Raw genomic sequence first — 26,223 nt, forward strand, 5'->3', positions numbered from 1 at the left:
ACTATGCAGGCACCATCAGATTGGAATTCAAATAACCACAGCTCAAGGAACCCTGGAGGAACCTTGGGGTCTAACGGAACCTGGCTGAGAATGGCTGATATATGCAGTCCAAACCTTACTTAATTGGGGGGACTTTACCATCCTCTTATGAAGCCAGTGATACATTATAATACCACCCACTCAATAACAGCAACAGAAATTCAAGGAAAAAACAATTATGGTCATCACTGGAGACCTTGCATATGTCCTGCACATAAGTCCTGTGCCTTGCCAGCCACCACCTACAGCAGTGCTGAATACCACCAACAGTACACGTTTTGGGAACAGTGGTCTGTTATAAGCAGTTAATCATAACTACCGAGACTTATCTACCCAAGTTGTAGAAAACCTTATACTACAAGATAAATTATTCTATTCCTGGATTGGTTACAAAAGTACATCTAGCAACAATATGATTTTTGGGCAATGTTTTGGCTCATCTTCCTAAATGCTACAGAGGGCACTGGGGATGTTATGCAAGTTAATGACCATGCAGTATCAGGAGAAGCCAGAACACTGTTACTTGCCACTATTTTATTGTTTTTGCTGCAGCACAAAGTAAAGCAAAGTGTTTGCTTAGCTGCTTGTATGAGCCATTCTGCGATGAGGTTCCATTCATTCTGTATGGCCCCCAATGCACATTACCAATAGATGTGTTGCTGCTCAATACACTAATGTTATTTGCATAAATTACTGGCAGTGCATTGGTATGTGTCCACACACATACATCTGCAAGGTGTTGGGCTGCAATATAGAATGAATTGCATTGAGTCACATCAATGAGTGCAACATACGTTTTTGCATGTTGTGGTAAAGTATGTGGTACCACATTGGCATAATGTAAATGGGCCCCTTATAGGAGTCTGATAGGAGTAAGGTATGTACACTAAAAGTAATACTTTAAAGGCTGCGTGCATGGCAACATAGAATAACTGACATTAAAAGAACTGCAATTAATATATTAATGTTTAGGTCTGACTATCGTTAGGTGTAAAACACATTTTGCCCTGTGTACTTTTTTTTTTTTTTTAAACATGCCAGTTTCGATACATAATGTTCTGAATGTAAATACTTACTTCTTTAAAGTAAAGATTTATCAAGCAAGTTGTCAACAGACCAGCCACATAATTAAATTAAGGCTCCATGCACACTAGCATTTTTTTAGCTAATAAAAAAAAAAACTGGATAAAATGCTGGTAATAGCGCTTTTAAGTAGCACTTTGGAGCGTCAGTTTTACAGTACATGTAGAAAAAAAGCTAGAAAAAAAGCTGTTATGAGCATTTTAGTAGCATTTAGGAGTCTTCAGCGTTTTTTTCTGCTGGAAAAACGTTCACATAAACTTTTTTTTTCAGCTCTTAAATGATGAAGCTTAAAAAAACGCTACTAGCCTAAAATATTGTGCAAATAGACCCTTAATGAGCTCTAAAGCATGAGAGCACATTTTTGCACTAAATTAAGCAACTCAGCATACCGCTCAAAACATTTCCATCCATGTGTTGTGGTGCGCTGTAGCGCTTGTCTATTTGTCTATACTGTATCAATGTGCAGGTTGGCATTTAGACTGAATAATGATGTACATAGAGATAAGAGCAACTTATCAACTGGGAACATTTGTAGGCCTGTTTGTTGTATTCATCCGAAAACCGATGAGGGCTGTAGAGAATCAGCTAGAGGGCCCAATTCAGCCTATAAAATGCCAGGTTGACATTCCTGATTTACAGCCTGTAAATAAATGGCAAACATTGTCACAAAGAAATTGAAAAGCATATATGCTTTCAAGGCAGGTCTAGCACTCTGAAGGTGTCCAAAGCTCATAATTAGAATTGTATTTATTTCACTTTGCATATGTAGTTTATAGGTGTTGTACAAAAACAGGCAATTTGTGGTCACTCACACTGTACCAAAGCATTCATCACACTGGACACTATAGGTAAAATCTTCCAAAGTAGTAAATAAGTAATGATAATTGTGTTCTAATAAGCGCTACTATAATGGCTGTACTTACAGGATAACCAAACCCAGCAATAAAAATATAATCCAATGCAGATTAACAGTCTGTAGATGTGGTGGCTCATTCCTTTTTTTTTATTTGGCATTGGGGGGGTGGATATGCAGAATGCAGAAAGGGGCAAACAAGCTTCAGCACTATCACAAAGTACCATAATCAGTTGCAGGTTGGATTCCTGCACTTCATAGCTGTCAGCATTTCAACCATTTTGTTTTCTGGAATTAAAAGAATGCCTTCAGGATCTGTTTACACCAGACTGCATTTTCATGTTGTTAAAATGCAGCCTGGTGTGAATAAGGCATTAACTACAGCAATTTACTTACTGTAAATAATATTACTTAAATGGCACCTATGAGTAACGAAATACAGAAGCTCCCCATTGTTGATTTTTCTTTAATAGGTGCAGGCTCCAGGGTCATTATCCAGACCTGAGCTTCACTGTCAAGTGAGCCATTGGCCTGAAAAGCAAAGTCAAAGATATTGAACTTGGGTCAAGAGGCCAGGATCAGGATTGCAGGACTTGAGCCTGCAGTCTAAGCATATGTACAGCCAAAACTTTTTTTTTTTTGAAGAGTAGAAAAATAGGTTAAAACCTATATTAGGTTATATTTTGCTGCTGGTGTCCTGTCATGGAGATGCACCAGGGAGTGAGAGGAAATTTCTTCAATGTTAGATAAATTCCCATCTTAAGTGTTACCTAAACATTTTCCCCACTGAAAAATTTTACATCACCATCTGCTCTCATGACAACTCCAATATTTTGATTACCCTTCAATTTCTCTCTCAGTAACAATGGTCACCAAAGCAAACAGAGGGATGACTCCCCCGCATGGACAGAGGCAGCAATACAAACTTGCCAACTTGCCAAAACAAGTCAGTGACTCTCATAGCACTATCTCTGCAAGTACATGTTACTGGGCAAGTTCAAGCCATACGTGCTTTGCATTTGAAATGGTTGTGAACTTAGCATTTTGATCCACATGTCAATAGAAAGGCACATGTGTAAAACATTCCCAAAACGCATCTAAAATGCGCATGCTTAAAACATGGTGAACACTTATAGACAGTTATGCAAGAAGATGCTTCAAACAACTTAAAACAACAATACAAACCATTGTATTGAAAAATATATATTGTTCTACACCAAATATTAAAAAAAGTCCATATATTTGAGTCCATTAAGTCATGCAATATGTGTCCCCACACCGCAAAGAATGCTCCTAAGTTTGTGACTCCTCTTAATTCCTCCACAACAAACATACAAAAATATTGTACCACCATGCATGGGAAAAAATGTAAACTCATCAGATATTAGCGACCCCTTAGAACAAGAAGGTTTGTGGGTCTAGACAGTATTGATACCTCAATGCGTTTTGCCGCAAATGCATCTTCACAGAGTTTCCTGGAGATGCCTGTGCATCAAAACGCATTGAGGCAGGAACACAGCCATCACATCCTGTTTCTGATGATGTCACAACCAGGCTATGGTTTCCAGTGTTTGGAACATATGCCAGCTTCATTTTATACATACTAAGGATGTCTATATTGGTATCTATTAGCCGCACTTGCACATGTGAGTGGAATATACACATTTATGCTTTTTACTAATTTCAATAAATACTACACTATGAGAATTCTCTTGGTGCATGTTATCCATTGTGCATGAGGATGAAGTTAATGTGAAGCCTGTGGACCACTAAGCGATCCTGGGGGATCGAAAGGTTTGGGCAACTATGACATATTGATCTTCTTGTTCTAAGGGATCACTATCATCTGGTGAGTTTGCATTTCTTTTACGCAAATATCACCCACACCATTACACCAGCACCACAAGCCTGAACCGTTGATAGAAGGCAGGATGGATCCATGCTTCATGTTGTTTACACCAAATTCTGACCCTACCATCTGAATGTTGCAGGTGAACCAGTCTGCCCATTCTCCTCTGACATCAACAAGGCATTTTTGTCCACACAACTGCCGCTCACTGGATATTTTCTCTTTTTCGGACCATTCTCTATAAACCCTAGAGATGGCTGTGCGAGAAAATCCCAGTAGATCAGCAATTTTTTAAATACTCAGACCAGCCCGTCTGGTATCAACAACCATGCCATGTTCAAAGTCACTTAAATTCCATTTCTTCCCCATTTTGATGCTCAGTGTGAACTTCAGCAAGTAGTCTTCACCACATCTAGATATCTAAATTCATTGAGTTGCTGCCATGTGATTGGCTGATTAGCAATTTGTGTTACCAAGCAATTGAACAGGTATATCTGAAAAAAGTGGCCGGTCAATGTATATGGACTTGGTGGAGAACAACATTTATACACTGCTCAAAAAAATTAAAGGAACATTTTTTAATCAGAGCATAGCATCAAGTCAATTAAACTCCTGGGATATCGATCTGGTTAGTTAAGTAGCAGAGGGAGTTGTTAATCAGTTTCAGCTGCTTTAGTGTTAATGAAATTAACAACAGATGCACTAGATGGGCAACAATGAGATGACCCCCAAAACAAGAATGATTTTACAGGTGGAGGCCACTGACATTTTTTCCCCTACTCATTTTTTCTGACTGTTTTTCACTAGTTTTGCATGTGGCTAGGGCCAGTGTCACTACTGGTAGCATGAGGCGATACTTGGACCCTACAGAGGTTGCACAGGCAGTCCAACTCCTCCAGGATGGCAAATCAATAGGTGCCATTGCCAGAAGGTTTGCTGTGTCTTCCAGCACAGTCTCGAGAGCATGGAGGAGATTCCAGGAGACAGGCAGTCACTCTAGGAGAGCTGGACAGGGCCGTAGAAGGTCCTTAACCCATCAGCAGGACCAGTATCTGCTCTTTTGTGCAAGGAGGAACAGGATGAGCACTGTCAGAATTCAATGGCATTTGCCACTGAACACCAGAATTGGCAGGTCCACCACTGGAGCCCTGAGCTTCTCACAGATGAGAGCAGGTTCACCCTGAGCACATGTGACAGACGTGAAAGGGTCAGGAAAAGCCGTGGAGAATGTTATGTTGCCTGTAACATCGTTCAGCATGACTGTTTTGGTAGTGGGTCAGTGATGGTCTGGAGAGGCATATCCATGAAGGGATGCACAGACCCCTACAGGCTAGACAATGGCACTCTGACTGCCATTAGGTATCAGGATGAAATCCTTGGACCTATTGTCAGACCCTAGGCTGGTGCAGTGAGTCCTGGGTTTCTCCTGGTGCACGACAATGCCCGGCCTCATGTGGCAAGAGTATGCAGGCAGTTCTTGGAGAATGAAGGAATTGATACCACTGAATGGCCCCCACGTTCACTGGACCTAACTCCAATAGAACACCTCTAGGATATCATGTTTCGGTCCATCCAACGCTGCCAGGTTGCACCCCAGACTGTCCAGAAGCTCAGTGATGCCCTGGTCCAGATCTAGGAGGAAATACCCCACGACACCATCCGTCATCTCCCTAGGAGCATGCCCTGATGTTTTCAAGCATGTATACAAGCACATGGGGGCCATACAAACTACTGAGTACCATTTGAGTTGCTACAATGAAATTTCAGCAAAATGGACTAGCCTGCTGCATACTTTTTTCACTTTGATATTCGGGGTGTCATTGAATTTAGTCCTCTGTTGGTTGATAATTTCTATCAAACGACGGGACATGCTTACATTCCTAACACATTACCCTGTCCATATCAGTATAGAGTGAAGGAAATAAGTATTTGATCCCCTGTTCATTTTGAATGTTTGCCCACTCAGAAAGAAATGATCAGTCTAAAAATTGAATGGTAGATGTATTGTAACACTGAGAGACAGAATAGCAACACAAAATTCAAAAGAAATGCATGTCTAACAAATTATGCACTGATTTGCATGTTCATAAGGGAAATATGTATTTGATCCCCTATCATTCAGCAGAATTTCTGGCTACCAGGTGTCTTTCATACAGGTAACAAGCTGAGATTAAAAGCAGTCTCTTAAAGGGAGTGCTGCTAATCTAATTTTGTTACCTGTATAAAAGACACCTGTCCACAGGAGCAATCAAACAATCAGATTCCAAACTCTCCACTATGGCAAAGACTAAAGAGCTGTCCAAGGATGTCAGGGACAAGATTGTAGACCTACACAAGGCTGGACTGGGCTACCAAACTATCGCCAAGCAGCTTGGTGAGAAGGTGACAACAGTTGGTACAATCATTCGCAAATGGAAGAAACACAAATCAACTGTCAGTCTCCCTAGGTCTGGTGCACCATGCAAGATCTCACCTCGTACAGTGTCAGTGATCATGAGAACAGAAAGGAATCACCCCAGAAATAAACGTGAGGATCTTGTCAATGATATCCAGGCAGCTGGGACCACAGTCACCAAGAAAACAATTGGTAACACACTATGCCGACAAGGGTTGAAATTCTGCAGTGCCCGCAAGGTCCCTCTGCTCATGAAAGCACATGTCCAGGCCCGTCTGAAGTTTGCCACTGAACATCTGAATGATGCAGAGGAGGACTGGTTGAAAGTGTTGTGGTCAGATGAGACCAAAATCGAGCTCTTTGGCATCAACTCAAAGTGTTTGGAGGAGGAGGAATGCTGCCTATGACCCCAAGAGCACCATCCCAACTGTCAAACATGGTGGTGGAAACAGTCTGCTTTGGAGGTGTTTTTCTGCTAAGGGGACAGGACAACTGAACCACACCAAAGGGACGATGGACAGGGGAATGTACCGTCAAATCTTGGGTTTCTCAGCCAGGGCATTGAAAATGGGTCGTGGATGGGTGTTCCAGCATGACAATGACTCAAAACAAACGGCCAAGGCAACAAAGGAGTGGCTCAAGATGAAGCACATTAAGGTCCTGGAGTGGCCTAGCCAGTCTCCAGACCTTAATCCGATTGAAAATCTGTGGAGGGAGCTGAAAGTTAGAGTAGCCAAACATCAGCCACCAAACCTTAATGACTTGGAGAGGATCTGCCAAGAGGATTGGGCCAAAATCCCTCCTGAGACGTGTGCAAACCTGGTGGCCAACTACAGGAAACGTCTGACCTCTGTGATTGCTAACAAAGGATTTGCCACCAAGTACTAAGTCATGTTTTGTGAAGGGGATGAAATACTTATTCCCTCATGAACATACAAATCAGTGCATAATTTGTTAGACATGCATTTCTTTTGAATTTTTTTGTTGCTATTCTCTCTCAGTGTTACAATACACCTACAATTCGATTTTTAGACTGATCATTTCTTTGTGAGTGGGCAAACATTAAAAATCAGCAGGGGATCATATACTTATTTCCTTCGCTGTAGATTCGTGGTGCACCGAAATGAAAATTCTGGTGCTGAAATCGATACTGAAAATTCAGAATGTACGTGGCCGAAACACGAACCGAAACGTCTGCGTTTGTGGGGGTGGGGAGGCTCCAATATTTTTTTGTATTTTTTTCTACCTTTATGATTTTATTGCTATCACATAGGGGACCAATAGTCCCCTGTGTGATAGCATGTAAGTGACAGGTCCTCTTTGTAGGGGGTAGAGGGGGTAGTGTGCACAAGGAGGGGGCAGGAGAGAAGCAGTGTATACAGTGAGGGAGCAGTGTATATAGAGAGGCTCCCTCACTGGCTGTCACTACAGTGTATATAACAATTCTACACACCCCTGTTAAAATGTAAGGTTTCTGTGATGTAAAAAAATTTCAAAACTTTTTTACACCTTTAATGTGACCTATAAACTATACAACTCAATTGAAAAACAGACTGAAATCTTTAGGGGAAGAAGTAAACATAAAAAACTAAAATAATGCTGTTGCATAAGTGTGCACACACTCTTATAACTGGGGTTGTATCTGTGTTCAGAATGAAGCAATCACATCCAAATCATGTTAAATAGGAGTCAGTACACACCTGCCATCATTTAAAGTGCCTCTGATTAACCCCCGATAAAGTTCAGCTGTCCTAGTAGGCCTTTCCCGACATTTTCTTAGTCGCATCCTATAGCAAAAGCCACAAACTGTAGAGCTTCCAAAGCATCAGAGGGATCTCATTGTTAAAAGGCATCAGTCAGGAGAAGGGTACAAAAGAATTTTCAAGGCACTAGATATACCATGGAACACGGTGAAAACAGTCATCATCAAGTGGAGAAAATCTGGCGAAACAGTGACATTACCAAGAACTGGACGTCCCTCAAAAATTGATGAAAAGACGAGAAGAAAACTGGTCTGGGAGGCTGCCAAGAGGCCTACAGCAACATTAAAGGAGCTGCAGGAATATCTGGCAAGCACTGGCTGTGTGGTACATGTGACAACAATCTCCCGTATTCTTCATATGTCTGGGATATGGGGTAGAGTGGCAAGACAGAACCCTTTTCTTATGAAGAAAAACATCCAAGCCCGGCTAAATTTTGCGAAAACACATCTGAAGTCTCCCAAAAGCATGTTGGAAAATGTGTTATGGTCTGATGAAACCAAGGTTGAAATTTTTGGCCATAATTCCAAAAGATATGTTTGGCGCAAAAACAACACTGCACATCACCAAAAGAACACCATACCCACAGTGAAGCATGGTGGTGGCAGCATCATGCTTTGGGGCTGTTTTTATTCAGCTGGTACTGGGGCCTTAGTCAAGGTAGAGGGGATTATGAACAGTTCCAAATACTAGTCAATATTGGCACAAAACCTTCAGGCTTCTGCTAGAAAGCTGAACATGACGAGGAACTTCATCTTTCAGCATGACAACGACCCAAATCAACAAAGGAATGGCTTCACCAGAAGAAGATTAAAGTTTTCGAATGGCCCAGCCAAAGCCCAGACCTGAATCTGATCGAAAATGTGTGGGATGATCTGAAAAGGGCTGTGCACAGGAGATACCCTCGCAATCTGACAGATTTGGAGTGTTTTTGCAAAGGAAGAGTGGGCAAATATTACCGAGTCAAGATGTGCCATGCTGATAGACTCATGCCCAAAAAAACTGAGTGCTGTAATAAAATCAAAAGGTGCTTCAACAAAAGTATTGGTTTAAGGGTGTGTACACTTATGCAACCATATTATTTTAGTTTTTTATTTTTACTTCCCTCCACCTACAAGATTACAGTTTTTGTTCAACTGAGTTGTACAGTTTAAAGGTTACATTAAAGGTGGAAAAAGTTCTGAAATGATTTACCTTTGTCTAATTTTTTCCTCACAGAAACCTGACATTTTAACAGGGGTGTGTAGACTTTTTATATCCACTGTATATGTCAGTAGCGGTTTTTAAATTTAATTACCGGCTTTTTTTTCTTCTTCACTATAGCTCAGAGAATGAGCTATCACTCTCTCCAAAGCTAAAGGAAACAAAGGGGCGGGGTCACTAGGTAATCCCATCCCTTTGTTTCCTTTAGTCCTCTGATAATGACAGCTCCTTCTCTGAGCTACAGTAAAAGGAAAAAAGCCAGTAATTACATTTAAAAACCGTCATTGTTTTTAAATGCAATTGTCGGCTTTTTTTTCTTCACTATAGCTCAGAGAAGGAGCTGTCATTCTCAGAGGGCTAAAAGAAGTAAAGGGGTGACCCCGCCCCTTTGTTTTCTTTAGCTTTGGGGAGAGTGACAGCTCATTCTCTGAGCTGTAATGAAGAAAAAAAAAAAGATGGTAATTACATTTAAAAACCGGCACTGACATATCGGCAGCCAGTCACTGTATACACTGTTCCTCTCCTGCCTTTCTTCGCCCCCCTTCCCCCCCCCCACCTCCTCACATCTGCAGTACACACAGTCCCCTGTATCGTCTAAATTTTTCCTATCGGCATCTGATATGTTTTGGCGGCCGAAATATTGGTGCATCCCTAGTATAGATATCCAGCATGATATTTTTCCCCATTGAGATCTAATGTGTTTTCAAAGTGTTCCTTTAATTTTTTTGAGCAGTGTATTTGTTTTCAATACAACTGTTTGTATTATTGTTTTAAGTTGTGTGAAGCACCTTACTTTCTTGCATAACTTGGTGTGGGTTTATGCCACTCTTTCCTATGTGTACAGGAAATTAATAATTATTCTTTGAAAAAAACAAAAATTTAAAAAGTAAATGCATGTGAATTCTGAATCATTTGTATTCTTCACCAAAATAAAACAAATACATATAGCAAAGGCAATACAAAAGAATTAGCTCACAAGTATTTATAATACATGTGTGTACATGTATGCACATGCTATTACTGAAGTCAACCCTTCAACAGGAAAGATGTATGAGAAAAAGAAAACTTATTAACCATAGCAGAATGAAAAAAATGCAAAGGGCATACAAAAAAAAAAAAAGTAAACAAAAATAAAGATAAAGAAAGGCATACAAGCGGGTAAAAAGGATTTAAATAGACAATATTTAAATATTTCAACAGGGAATTAAAGAAAAAGAAGAGCATCATAAATACTAAAATAATTTCAAAACCTTTAGAACAGCAAGAATTGTTCCTGCAACTATGACTACATCTACAAAAGTACAAAATACTTTCTTACCTGTAGCGAACATGAAAGCTAGGGTCTTCACGCATGCTTATTAAAACTTCAGTCCCCTCCATCGAGATGCATTCTCAAAACCATTAAATAAGAAATTAGAACAATACTATTCACTTTTTTGGGTTTGCACCAAGATTTTTTCCTTTGTGACTGAGAAACAGTTCCAAAGTTTAAAACAACGTCAGGTATTTAACGAACCCCGATCTTCATTTACTTAGGTGTAAAATGCTGCCCAAAGAGGTCCCTGGTTCTTGAACCCTTTCCGGATCCATTCGGTTTCTGCTCTGTAGAAGGAACACAAGATGCCTTGCTTGAGGACTCACTTTTGTCTTTCCATCAACAGACCTTAGCAGCCCTTACAGAGTGGAAAAAGCAAAGTGATCCATGCTGACTTAGCAGTCAATGACTTAGAGAGACATGTGTTGCACTGTAGCCATGGTGACAAAGGCAAGCAGAATTCTGGGATATGAAGAGAATCATTTGCAGCGAAGGTAGCATGCTGGCCAAGTTTTAAAGAGGTTTCAGATTGCATCAAAGCTGTTTAGAATCACCTTAGCCTTGGATTATATCATTAACGATGATGTCATATTGTGCATTAAAGCAAGCACCTAGCATCAAGAAAGCTGATTACAATTCAAATTCAAAAGCGCAGAGATAATAAAAGCTTATTTTATAGTATATTACTGAAATATGATCAAATTTTTTTTTGGAGGTAAGATTGAAAGGTAGTGTCAAATATACAACCAAATAATTCAATTTTAACATTGATTATTAGACACTGATTACCGTTTCACAGAACACACATTTATGAAATTAAGTATAAAACAGTGCCCAAAGATGGTTTATAAACAAACCTTTGAAAATCACTGGACCAGGAGAAAATAACTTTTTTTAAAAAAAAAAAGGTATAAAAAACCCACTTAAAAAAACACTGTCTCTTCTATATTATACTATCAGTTTTATTAGTCAGTTACAACCATCTGTCCTGCTTAATTTTTTACGTTTACATAACATTGTAGGTAGTGTAAGGTTTACAATTTTGTTATTCAAAATAGTGTATATTATTGAGAGGAATCTTTTACCACTCTACAAACCACTTTAAAGCAAAATGCAAGCTAGTCACTACAAACAAAACACAATTTTGCTTTTCGAAGAGGCTTTTGTAAGAGATAATTACGTTAGATGAAAGGTGTTCACTTGCCACTCTGCCTCACCCTCCCCATACGTTCCTACTGGTCCCTTATTATGATGGGCTTCCCCAATAACCAATAGGGACATGCAGTAGGCAGGTAAGCTCCAACACAACTAAGAAGTTTTGAAGCTTTTCCTGTCAGAATGGGCAAGGATTCAGTAGCAGGGCTTTGAAGGCTACTGCAGGTACAGTATCTCACAGAAGTGAGCACAGCCCTCACTTTTTTGTAAATATTTTATTATTTCTTTTCATGTGACAACACTGAAGAAATGACACTTTGCTACAATATAAAGTAGTGAGTGTACAGCTTGTATAACAGTGTAAATTTGCTGTCCCCTCAAAATAACTCAACACACAGCCATTAATGTCTACACCGCTGGCAACCAAAGTGAGTACTCCCCTAAGTGAAAATGTCCAAATTGGGCCCAATTTACCATTTTCCCTCCCCGATGTCATGTGACTCGTTAGTGTTACAAGGTCTCAGGTGTGAATGGGGAGTAGGTGTGTTAAATTTGGTGTTATCACTCACTCTCTCATACTGGTCACTGGAAGCTCAACATGGCACCTCATGGTAAAGAACTCTGAGGATCTGAAAAAAAGAATTGTTGCTCTACATAAAGATGGCCTAGGCCAGCAATGGGCAAACTACGGCCCGCGGGCCGTATACGGCCCGTCGGACCTTTTAATCCGGCCCGCGGATGTGGCTGTCAGGATGTGTGTAGGCGGGGCAGCGTGACGAACGTGAGGGGAGGGGAGCTAGGCTCCTCTCACAGTCCGCCCTGAAGACCAGAACGGCGCGGGAACACGGCGAGAGGAACGCGCGGAGCGAAGGTAAGTGAATTGACACAGGGGGGACTTGGGGACTTAATATGGGGGATGAATTACTATAGGGGGGATGAATTACTATAGGAGGGATGAATTACTATATGGGGGATGAATTACTATGGGGGATCAATTACTATAGGGGGGATGAATTACTATAGGGGGGATGAATTACTATGGGGGATGAATTACTATATGGGGGATGAATTACTATGGGGGATGAATTACTATGGGGGATGAATTACTATGGGGGATGAATTACTATATGGGGGATGAATTACTATGGGGGATGAAGTACTATATGGGGGATGAATTACTATATGGGGGATGAATTACTATATGGGGGATGAATTACTATAGGAGGGATGAATTACTATATGGGGGATGAATTACTATGGGGGATGAATTACTATAGGGGGGATGAATTACTATAGGGGGGATGAATTACTATGGGGGATGAATTACTATATGGGGGATGAATTACTATATGGGGGATGAATTACTATATGGGGGATGAATTACTATGGGGGATGAAGTACTATATGGGGGATGAATTACTATATGGGGGATGAATTACTATATGGGGGATGAATTACTATGGGGGATGAATTACTATATGGGGGATGAATTACTATGGGGGATGAATTACTATATGGGGGATGAATTACTATATGGGGGATGAATTACTATGGGGGATGAAGTACTATATGGGGGATGAATTACTATATGGGGGATGAATTACTATATGGGGGATGAATTACTATGGGGGATGAATTACTATATGGGGGATGAATTACTATGGGGGATGAATTACTATATGGGGGATGAATTACTATATGGGGGATGAATTACTATGGGGGATGAATTACTATATGGGGGATTAATTACTATGCTTAATATGGGGGAATATTACTATACTTACTATGGATGACACATACACATCATTCATCTACTCTTGGTCCGGCCCCCGGGTCCAATATATGAACCCATTGCGGCCCTCAAGTCAAAAAGTTTGCCCACCCCTGGCCTAGGCTGTAAGAAGATTGTCAAGACCCTGAAACTGAGTTGCAGCATGGTGGCCAAGACCATACAGCAGTTTAACAGGACAGGTTCCACTCAGAACAGGCCTCGCCATGGTCAACCAAAGCAGTTGAGTGCACGTGCTCAGCGTCATATCCAGAGGTTGTCTTTGGGAAATAGATGTATGATTGCTGCCAGAATTGCTGCAGAGGTTGAAGGTGTGGGGGGTTAGCCTGTCAGTGCTCACACCATAAGCCGCACACTGCATCAAATTGGTCTGCATGGCTGTCATCCCTGAAGGAAGCCTCTTCTAAAGATGATGCAAAGGAAAGCCCGCAGTTTGCTGAAGACAAGCAGACTAAGGACTTGGATTACTGGAACCATGTCCTGTGGTCTGATGAGACCAAGAGAAACTTATTTGGTTTAGATAACCAGGCGAGGAGTACAAGAGACAAGTGTGTCTTGCCTACAGTCAAGCATGTTGGTGGGAGTGTCATGGTCTGGGGCTGCATGATTGCTGCCGGCACTGGGGAGCTGCAATTCATTGAGGCAACCATGAATGCCAAGATGTACTGTGACATAGTGAAGCAGAGCATGATCCCCTCCCTTCGGAGACTGGGCCGCAGGGCAGTATTCCAATATGATAACAACCCCAAACACACCTCCAAGACGACCACTGCCTTGCTCAAGATGCTGAGGGTATTCACCAGCTCCGTGATGTCGTCATGAAGGAGTGGAAGAAGACTCCAGTGGCAACCTGGGAAGCTCTGGTGAACTCCATGCCAAGAGGATTAAGGAAGTGATGCAAAATAACGGTAGCCACACAAAATATTGACACTTTGGGCCCAATTTGGACATTTTCACTTAGGGTGTACTCACTTTTGTTGCTAGTGGTTTAGACATTAATGGCTGTGTGTTAAGTTATTTTGAGGGGACAGCAAATTTACACTGTTAAACAAGCTGTACACTCACTACTTTACATTGCAGCAAAGTGTTATTTCTTCAGTGTTGTCACATGAAAAGATATAATAAACTATTTACAAAAATATGAGGGGTGTACTCACTTCTGGGAGATACTGTATGTGCTGGAGATGGTCTTTAAAGTGGCGCTTCAGCTCTGCTTTCTGGTCCCTGCATATTCCTCTCTAGTTTAACCCAAAACTCCCAGAATTCTTGACTATCCCTGATCCCTCTGTATGGGCTTGACGAGGTATATAATATGTGACCGACATTTGTGACAGCGGTTCCCCAATTACGTTTGATAAGCTAAAACAAAACCATAATCTCCCTAATTCCTTATTCTTCCGGTTTTTACAACTGCGCCATGTCTACTTCTCCCAAATTGGACACTCTACACTTAACCTACTTCAAAATGATTTAGAATTTTTACTACATGATGCTGATCTGGCAAAGTCTTTATCCAAAATTTACAAGGCTTTACAGCCATCAGTGCACATTGGTCTTGAGCTTTTACAATTCAAGTGGCGGGTAGAAGTGTCAGATCTGGACAGAGAGGATTGGGAGGATGCCTGGGATTACCCCTTTACTCAACTGGTGGCCACACGGGATGGGCTAATTTAATTTAAAATTCTTCACATGGCCTACCATACACCGCAGAGGCTATATCGTATTTATCCCACAGTGGAATCTAATTGTTGACAGTGCAGAGACATAGCTGCAGACTTTGTTCGTGTTTTTTGGCCCTGTTCCCATATACAAGTATGTTAGGCTGATGTCTTAAAGTGTATTTGCTTTTAACCACAATTTCAGTCCCTGAAACAGTGGCTGTTTATCTCCTGGGCTTGGTCAATCATGTAGCCTTTTCTAGGGCCTCCAGAACACTTTTGGGTCTACTGTTGTTTTATGCTAGGAAAGCCGTTGTTCTGGCTTGGAAATTGGATAGACCCCCTACTTTAGAAAACTGGAAGAAACTGGTAAATTCAGTGGCCCCATTGTATAAATTGACATATCTCTCCTGAGGTTGCCCAAAAAGTTCCATAAGATCTGGGAAATTTGGATCAAATTTCCCTCTACTACTAATGCTAAAGATGATACTGTGCTTGACTAAGGTGAAAGGTGAGTGCATCCTATGTTCCTTCAGGGGGAGGCACTATGCCCGGATTGACCTGGCAGCCCCCCTCCCCCCCCCGTGTACCCCCTCTCCACCTTTTAGCATCTCCCTGGGACTATACTTTGCTCACACTGCACTTTATTATTTATCGTATTATACTCCTAATTTTCTTACTTATATTTCTGAAATTTGATATGTGCCTATTCAACATGAAAGGGCCTAACTTCTAGCTCCTGATTGCCTACCTTGGTCATGTGGATGCTGCTACTCTTGTTGATCGAGGGGTACCGGAGTTGTGACTTCAGTTGGGATTGTTCTTCTATGCTATGTTTTCTTTTGAGCCGGGGAATGCTCAAAGGCTCTGTTTTGTAGAGTACTTTTACAAAAAAAGGGGGGAGGACCAAGCCCAGGGCATATATAGAGGGGGAGGACAGGACAAGTGTGTATACAGTGGAGGGGGGCAGGGTGCATATAGAAAGGGGGGGACCACCAGATCCAGTGTGTATACAGATGAGGGGGGGGGGGGTGTAGAGAGGGGGGAACCAGGATATATGGGGGGCAGGGCTTTAAAAATCCCAGGTCGCCATGGCAACCAGAAACCACATCCCGGCACCTGGCTTTCCACCAGTGGCTAGTGGCTGGTATAGCTGCTAGTATTAACCACTATCTTCTCATGGAGGGGATGGCTCCCTCAATACCTCCCACACCGGGAGAATACAATGGCTTGGCCTTGAGGGATTCCCTTGTCAACATTGTCTGCATTTCTTTCACAGGTTGCAGGAAAAAGTTCCCTCCATGTACGGCCTGCCTTAGGTCCTTTAACTAGCTAAAATGTGTATTTCATTAGCAGAAAAATTACAATGGTTAGGGTGTGGTATTAATACTTTGAGATGGCATTTATAATCATAACAGAGTATTTACAAAGATCTGCATTGTATTACGTTGTGGCCATTTGAAAGAGAACATTACAGTGTGACTGTCTGTCACGAATGCTAGAAAATTTTCATAAACATTTCATAAACATCACACTCATATGTTAAAGTTTGTCTCTCTTTTACTATCATAACTTCACAGAGGACAGCTTTTTTTTTTCTTTGCAGGCATGACAGATTCCAAATTTACACTTCAAACATACCACATTAGCTCAGTTAAAATGTTTCCACGCTACCTTAGAGAGGAGAATAGTACTACTCACATATGAGCCCTGGTTCACATACTGTTAGGTCCATATATATTCAGACACAGGCACAATTTTCATAGTTTTGGCTCTGTATGCCGCTAGAATAAAACTAAAACGAAACAATCCAAATGAATTTGAAGTGTAGACTTTCAGCTTTAATTCAAGGGATTGAACATAAATGTCAAGTACAAATTTTAGAAACTGCAATCATTTTTATACACAGTCCCTCCATTTTCAGGGGCTCAAATGTAATTGGACAAGTGAATATAATCATAAATATAATGTTCATTTTTAATATTTTGTTGAGAATCCTTTACTGGCAATGACTGCCTGAAGTCTGGAATCCATGGACATTGCCAAAGACTGGGTTTCCTCCTTTCTGATGCTTTTCCATGCTCTAACTGTAGCTGTCTTCAGTTGTTCTTTGTTTGTGGGTCTTTCTGCCTTTAGTTTTGCCTTCAGCAAGTGAAATGCATGCTCAATTGGGTTGAGATCAGGTGATTGACTTGGCCATTGCAGAATATTCCACTTATTTTTCTTCGAAAGCTCCTGTGTTGCTTTTGCAGTGTATTTTGGACCATTGTCCATCTGTACTGTGAAGCGCCGTCCAATCAACTTTGCTGCATTTGGCTGAATCTGGGCTGACAGGATATCTCTAAACACTGCAGGATTCATCCGGCTGCTTCTGTCTTCTGTCACATCATCAATAAACACCAATGACCCAGTGCAACTGGAAGCCAGCATGCCCATACCATCACACTTCTTCCACCATGTTTTACAGATGACGTTGTGTGCTTTGGATCATGAGCTGTTTCAAGTCTTCTCCATACTTTTCTTCCTGTCATTCTGGTACAGATTAATCTTAGTTTCATCCGTCCAAAGAATGCTTTTCCAGAACTGGTCTGGCTTTTTTAGATGTTTTTTGGCAAAGTCTAATCTGGCTTTTCTATTCTTCAGGCTTATGAATGGTTTGCACCTTGTGGTGAACCCTCTGTATTTGCTCTCGTGAAGTTTTCTCTTGATTGTAAACTTTGACAATGATACGCCCATCTCCTGGAGAGTGTCCTTCACTTGTCTGGATGTTGTGAATGGGTTTTTCTTTACCATAGAGAGGATCCTGTGATTATCCACCACTGTTGTCTTCTGTGGACATCCATGCCTTTTTATGTTGCTTAGCTCACCAGTGCGTTCTTCTTTCCTCAGAATGTACCAAACTGTTGATTTGGCCACTCCTAATGTTGCTGATATCTCTCTGATGGATTTGTTTAATTTTTGAAGCATTACAATGGCATGTTTCACTTGCATGGCTAGCTCCTTTGGACGCATGATATAGGTTCACAGCGATAGATTTCAAATACAAATACCACACTTAGAATCAACTCCAGACCTGTTACCTGCTTAACTGATGAAGAAACAACAAAGGAGTAGCCCACACCTGGCCATGAAATAACTTTTGATTCAATTGTCCAAATACTTTTGGTCCCTTGAAAAAGGGGGGATGGCTACTCTTAAGAGCTGTAATTCCTAAACCCTTCCTCCAATTTGGATGTACATATCCTCAAAGTAAACCTGAGAGTGCACTTTCAGCCCATATCCATTATATAACTAAAGCTTGAATATGTTTTGGAAAATACCTGAAAAAAACTAAAATTGTGCCTGTGTCCAAATATATATGGACCTAACTGTATATGCAAATTGGATGTGTACCGTATCCGATTCGCATGATATGTGAACCAAACCGGCTTTCTATGGAGCCAGTTCACTTATGTGCGGTTGTGCCGCAGTGCAATTTTTAAGAGTCAGGTACAATTTTCAGTTCAATTCAGGTGCAATTTCAAGCATCATACACTTTAAAAATTTGCACCTGAACCGCTGAAAGAAAATCGCAGCAGACTCTTTTTACAATACGCGCTCAAACAGGCCCTGCAAATATATGAACCTGGTCTGAAAGTCTGGCATCATGCTCCCCAGAAGTTTAATATAAAGCTACTTTGTAAATTTTTTCCCCTTATCCACCTCCTGAAATAAGCAGATCTTCTATTGATGATGACTCCAATACTTACTCCCACATTTATTTATTGATTACAGGTACTTATATAGTGCTGTCAATTTACGCAGCGCTTTACATATATATAGTACATTCACATCAGTCCCTAACCCTCAAGGGGTGTACAATCTAAAGTCCATAACTCACATTTATACATACACATACTAGGGCCAATTTAGACAGGATCCAGTTAATCTACCAGCATGGCTTTGAAGTGTGGGAGGAAACCAGAGTACCTGGAGGAAACCCATGTAGGCACAGGGAGAACATGAAAACTCCAGGCAGGTGGTGCCATGGATGATTCCCACCAAGGTCACACTTTTGATACAAATTGACAAACTATCAGTCAATGCAATATGTCTCAGCAGTTTATCAAGACTAGTTCAAAGATAAAAGTAAGAAACAGAAATTTGGATTTACCGGGGCAAACTGTTCTCCCTGGCAAAATATCGCAGAGCTGTACAAACCACACTCATATCCTTTATACATTATATATAATACCTCTTCATTGGTTTTCCTAAAGTAGAGTGCTTAAAAAGAGTTAACTGAAATAGCAGGGTAGCCAAACATTGCTAGGAAAGCAAATGAAAGGGAAGAGAAAAAAACCTAGTGCAGCGACACACCCTCTGGCCAAATGTCTGTGTAATGTTTTCTCAGAATGGCCTTGCATCTTACCATCTAAAATCATTTAAGTAGAATTTCAGACAATACACTCGGGCTTACGATGCGGCGCTGCTCCGCGATACCTCGGTCACTTACCTTGTCCTGCGCTCCTGCGATGTCTCTCCTGCAGTGTCCCCGGCAATGTAATTCAGCGGATGCCGGCATCTGTCATCTGGGTTCCGTCCTCTGCGAGCGCCGGGACATACGGGGGACGGAACGTCGGGGAATTTGAAAATGACAAAACGTGACATTCACAAAAATCACTAAAATCACATAGTAAAACATTACTGTATTAAACCGTTTCACATACATTTTGTCCCTAGTGCTTTGTCCTGTGCCCCGCCTTCATTTTTACTGTTCTTTCTACCTGGAAACTGAGAAATGTCCATGGCGTCCAAAAAGCGTCCCTTTAGGTCAAAAGCGGGTTTAGATCAGCTAGAGAACAGCGATAGTAAATTAGAACCACTTGCAGAATTGAGTGATAATGATTTGTGGGGAAATTCTTCATCAGACACTGAAAACGTTTTTGCAAGTTTGCTCAGTGATGTGCGAACTTGGCGCTGTATTTCAAATTTCAGTGTTTTTGGTTTGAATATATTATTGAATTAAATTTATTATATTATTATTTTTTATGATTATTTATGAAATTATAATTTATGATTTCGTGTTTCACGTTTTATCCTACCCGGGATGTTTACTAGACTCTTGTTCGGACAGATTTCAGTGAGTTATTCCTAAGAATTGCAGGCCTAAAATATAAAACGCCAAATTTCCATGCAAAATAATGGTACCGCTTTCAGAACCAAAAATCTGAAATAATCATACCGCCAGGGAGGTTGAAAAAAAAAATTTTTTAATTGTCATGCAAAAGAACACAATCCAATTTTTTGGTCAAGTATAGAAGATGATGTTAAACCGAGTAAATAGATACTAAACATATCACACTTTAACCACTTGTCTACCGGGCACTTTCACCCCCTTCCTGCCCAGGCCAATTTTCAGCACTGTCACACTTTGAATGACAATTGCGTGGTCATACAACACTGTACCCATATGAAATATTTATCATTTTTTTCAGACAGAAAGAGCTTTCTTTTGGTGGTATTTAATCGCCACTGGGTTTTTTTATTTTTTGCTAAACAAACCAAAAACCACTGAAAAAAATTTTTTTTAAAAAAGTTTTTTCTTAGTTTCTGTTATAAAATTTTGTAAATGAGTAATTTTTCTCCTTCACTGATGTTTGCTAATGAGGCTGCAGTGATGGGCACTGATAGGCTGCACTAATGGGCACTGATAGACGGCACTGATGGGCACGGATGAGCAGGCACTGGTAAGTGGCACTGATGGGCATTGACAGGCATCACTGGTGGGTATTGACAGACATCATTGATGGGCACTGAAAGGCAGTACTCATATATGGCACTGATAGGCGGCACTGATAAGCAGCACTGACTGGCACTGACAGGCAGCCCAGATGGGCACTGATATGTGGCATTGATGTGCACTGGTAGGCACTGATATGTGGCATTGATGGGCACTGACAGGTGACATTGATGGACACTGACAGGTGGCACTGATGGGGCTACACTGATCATTAGGGCACTGATGATCAGTATAGATGTTCCCTCTGAGGAATGCTGATTATTGGCTCTCCTCTCCTCACAAGCTGTCAGTGTGACAGTTCGTGAGGAGAGAAATGCAGATAACCGGCATTTCCTTATTTACATGCGATCAGTTGTGATTGGACACAGCTGATCACATGACAGAGCTGAAGTTATTGTCTCTTTCCGCTGATCGGTGAACCACCGATCGCCGCGCTGCACGCCCCCGGGGGGCACGCACACACGGTTAGAGTGGGAGGACATCATATGACATCCTCCCAAAACGAGAGAACTACCGCCTGTCCGTCATTTCCTTATATGGCGGTCGGGAGGCGGTTAAAAAAATGCACAAACCCATGCAACGGCAACAAACAATGTACATTTTACTATCCATAGGAGACGCTTTAAAAGCCTTTACAGGTTACCACTTTGGATTTACACAGGAGGTCTGGTGCTAGAATTACTGCCCATAATTTGTCGTTCACTGTGATACATGTGTGTGACAATCGCTGTTTGCATGCGTGCAGGACCAACTCGTACGTTCTCCTTTGTGTGTTAGGATGGGGGTGCCTAGCATATTTTTAATTATTTATTTTTATACTTTCGCTTTAATTTTTTTTCACATTTATTGCTGTCACAAGGAACATAAACATCACTTGTGACAGCAATTGGCAGTGACAGGTACTCTTAATGGACAGATCTGGGGTCAATAAGACCCCAGATCCCATCTCTGCCCTTAAAGCATTTGATCACACACATTTAAAAAAACAAAAAACTGTGCAATCAAATGCTTTCCATTTTTAAAAAGGATGATGTTTACATGTGGGGTAACCGGAAGTGAGGAGCATACAGAGCGGTGGACAGAGCGGTTATGATCTTTGCCTCTGTGATAGGCCGGCATAAGCGCCTTTTGGTCGATTGGATGTCCCAGTGGAATGGGACTTTAGTATAGAACTGTAAAAGAGCTGGAACACCTTTGGATGGTCCAAGGAGGGGGTGGCAGTAGGGCAGTGGATGGTGCCACTAGGACACGAAAGCAGCCCATTCAAGCGAACTGGGGCTTCCCGCATTCATGTGCAATGCATGCAGTTGGGGGCGCTGCTATGGAGGTTAAACAGGTGTTGAGGAGGTGACATAACACCTCCTCACTGTCTTGTCAAGTGCCCTCTGAAGAGCAATCTGAATGTGGATTGCTCTTCAGAGGGCACCATATGAAAATATTCCCTAAGGCTAGTGGTGCACTGAAATGAAAATTCTGGTGCAAAAAACAAAAATTAAGGATGCACTTGGCCGAAAACCAAAACCGAAATGGACAATTTTTAAAAATTAATATATTTTTCAAATGCAATTTTATTCCAATCACAGGGAATGCAAACATCCCTTTTTGATAGAAATAAGCAGGGACAGATCCTTTTTATGAAGAGATATGGGGTCAATAAGACCCCACATCTCTCCTGAACAATGTAAAGCATTAGATCAAAAAAAAAAGAATTGATCTAGTGCTTTTAAAAAAAAAGCCTTGTCTACAAGGTGCCAGAATCGGAAGTGATGTAATGACGTTGCTCTGGTCCTCAAAGGGCATAGAGATGAGTGGAGGCCATCTTTCCTTCACTGATCTCTATGCTCAGCATCGGGTTTCCAGGTAAAGCTGAGAACCACCAGAGTTATTTTCAGCGCCTGTATTTAATACATACATAGTTAGTCTGGATGAAAAAAGACAAAAGTCCATCCACTTCAACCATAGAAAAGACAAAGTTATAATCCTATATCCACAGTTGATCCAGAGAAAGGCAAAAAAAAAAAAAAACAGCAAAGCATGATGCAATTTGCTCCTGCTGGGGAAAAAAATCCTTCCTGATCCCCTGAGAGGCAATCAGATATTCCCTGGATCAACTTTCCCTAAAAATGTCAGTATCCAGTTATAGTCTGTGTTTCCAAGAAAGAATCCAGGACTTTTTTGAAGCAATCCACCGAGCTGGCCAGAACCAACTCTTGAGGGAGTCTATTCCACATTTCACAGCTCTCACTGTGAAGAAATCTTTCCGTGCTTGGAGATTACATTTCTTTTCCTCCAGACGTAAAGAGTGCCCCCTTGTCCTCTGTGATGACCTCTGGGTGAATAGCTCTACACCAAGTTCACTATATGAACCACTGATGTATTTATACATGTTGATCATATCCCCTCTTAATCTCCTCTTCTCAAGAGAGAATAAATTCAGTTCCTCTAATCTTTCCTCATAGCTGAGCTCCTCCATGCCTCTTATCAGTTTGGTTGCCCTTCTCTGCACTTTCTCCAGTTCCCCAATGTTCTTTTTGTGAATTGGTGCCCAAAACTGAACTGCATATTCCAGATGAGGTATTACTAATGATTTGTACAGGGGTAATATGATATCTCTCTCTCTGGAGTCTATACCTCTTTTAATAAAAGAGAGGATTTTGCTCGCTTTAGAAACCGCAGCTTGGCATTGCATGCCATTATTAAGCTTGTGATCTACCAGAACCCCCAGATCCTTCTCCACCATTGATTCCCCCAGTTGTACTCCCCTTAGTATGTATGATGCATGCATATTCTTAGCCCCCAAGTGCATAACCTTACATTTATCAACATTAAACCTCATTTGCCACATGGTTGCTCAATTAAACAGTGCATTGAGGTCAGCTTGTAAATTGAAGACATCCTGTAAGGATGTTATGCCACTACACAGCTTGGTGTCATCTGCAAAGACTGAAATGGGATTTTCAATCTCAGACCCTAAAACATTTATAAATATATTAAAAAGTAAGGGTCCCAACACTGAACCCTGGGGTACACCACTGACAACCCTAGACCATTCAGAGTATGAATCATTAACCACTACTCTTTGAATATGATCTTTTAGCCAGTTTTCTATCCATTTACATACGGATTTTTCCAAAACCGTAGACTTTACCTTACACATTAGCCGTGTGTGGGGAACTGTGTCAAATGCTTTTGCAAAATCCAAGTATACCAAGTCCACCGCCACCCCTCTGTCCAAGGTCTTGCTCACCTCCTCATAAAAAAAAAATCAGATTGGTTTGACAACTTCTGTCTTTCATGAATCCATGCTGTCTGTTGCTTAAAATATTTTTTTTCCAGCAAGAACTCATCTATGTGGTCTTTTATTAAACTCTCCAGAATCTTCCCAACTATAGACGTTAAACTAACAGGTCTATAATTACTTTGTAAAGAGTAATTAGTACCAATCCAGTGGTACTATGCCAGTCATTAAAGAGTCCCTAAAAATTAGAAACAATGGCTTTGAAATGACAGAGCTCAATTCTTTAAGGACCCGTGGGTGTATGCGATCCAGTCCAGGTACTTTATTCACCTTTATACTGTCTAAATATTTTTGAATCATATCAGTTGTTAGCCAATGTGGATCATCTGGAGCTGTGTCAATACCATGCCCATTATGGACAAGAGCTCCCCCATGCTCCTTTGTATACACAGAGCTGAAGAAGGTATTCAATAAATTTGCCTTCTCTTTGTCCCCAGTCACCCACTCTTGATTATTTTGTAAAGGGCCTACATGATCAGACCAGAGCTTTATACTATTAATATATTTATTATATTATATTATTATTAATATACATATTTTCATATCTATCAAAGGCCGATAGGGGTGTTTTTGGACGAAAACAAATTTTGGTGCATCCCTACTGTTCAGCTATTTTCTGAATCAGCAGGGCACTGCGGCCAGGAACAGGACTACTGCTGAGAAACCTTTTAGCTGCCTCAATTACAAAAAAAACTTCTGCTCAGCTGGGGGGCAGCGGAAGGAACAGGACTATTTAACCCCTGGATTCAAGTGCTTACCTCTTGTAGTTCTCTGCAGCATTCCATGTTTATCAAGCACCAGCGGTCTCATGTTTATGCAGAAGTTTCTGACCACTAGTAATCCTTATGCAGAAATTCTGAAAATTAAACTAGAGTCCCGACCTTCAGTTCACTGCTATAGCAATGTAATTGCCGGGAACAGCAGCACAAGTATTACTTGCACCCGAAAATCATCAAATAGTCCCGGCGGAGAAATACTGATGCTGTGGTTCTCGGCAATTATATGTCCCAGCAGATTGGTATAGAAGTGAAGATCGGGACTACTGCATAAGGATTAGACTGCTATGTCTGACAAACATTAGTCCTGTTCTTTCCCTGGCCCTGAAAAAACAAAAGCTGGCAATTGCATTTAAAAACAATGCCGATTTTTAAATGTAATTATCGTCTTTATTTTCTTTTACTATAGCTTAGAGAAGGAGCTCTAATTCTTGGAGGGCTAAAAGAAACAAAGGGTTAGGGTCACCCAGTGACCCCGCCCCTTAGTTTCCTTTAGCTCTGGGGAAAGTGACAGCTCATTCCCTGAGCTATAGTGAAGAAGAAAAGAAAAAAAAGCTGATAATTACATTTAAAAAGGGGCACTGACATAAAGTGACAGCCAGTGAGGGAGCCTCTCTGTATGCACTGCTCCTCTCCTTCCCCCTCCTTGCACACACTGCCCCCCCCTACAAAGAGGACCTGTCACTTATATGCTATCACATAGAGGACTATTGGTCCCCTATGCGATAGCAATAAAATCACACGATAAAAAATAAATAAATAAATAATATATATATATATATATATATATATATAAAAATATAAATTTTCTGTATCGGTTTCGGCACCAGAATTTGCATTTTGGTTCACCACTAGTTATAACAGCTCTCAGATTTTTTTTGCCATTTGTATCCCATTGTGGAGATTTCCCTTCACTTCCTGTTCCAAAGCCAAACAGGAAGTGAGAGGAAATCCTGCAAATTAAGGGAATTCCTTGGGGACCCCTCGGTCACCAGAACTAGTGCCCCCACTGGAAATTTTCCTCTCTATTACTTTACAACCCAAAACTTGGGATTTTCTTTCACTTTCAATGATAATAGTAAACAGGACAAATAGAGAGGGTGAATCTCCTTAACGGGGGCACAGACAGCAATAAAACTGACAGGTGTTCTAATCCCACTGCACAAGACACATGGCTTCTCTTGTGCTGTGTGAGCATGAATGGAATTATATCATACACATCATCAATGAGCAAGACAAAAAAATCAGCGAGAAAAAGCCAAATTAAACAA

At 41.1% G+C, this 26,223-nt stretch overlaps 1 protein-coding gene across 4 annotated transcripts in view; it reads right to left on the reverse strand.

The window, feature by feature from the left end:
• GPSM2 (G protein signaling modulator 2) overlaps positions 1–26,223 on the reverse strand; it is a 163,663-nt gene that overhangs the window by 57,993 nt on the left and 79,447 nt on the right. The window contains exon 2 of one of the 4 annotated variants that reach the window (XM_089688697.1): positions 10,501–10,784. The exons of the other annotated variants lie outside the window; for them this stretch is intronic. Coding sequence (XP_089544823.1) covers positions 10,501–10,562 — 62 coding nt within the window. The 5' untranslated portion in view covers positions 10,563–10,784. The remainder of the gene's footprint in view (positions 1–10,500; positions 10,785–26,223) is intronic. 4 annotated transcript variants of the gene reach the window in all.

This window comes from Staurois parvus, unplaced genomic scaffold, assembly GCF_062004578.1.
Source record: "Staurois parvus isolate SC_StPar_1 unplaced genomic scaffold, SC_StPar_1.0 ptg000450l, whole genome shotgun sequence".
Classification (NCBI taxonomy): domain Eukaryota; kingdom Metazoa; phylum Chordata; class Amphibia; order Anura; family Ranidae; genus Staurois; species Staurois parvus.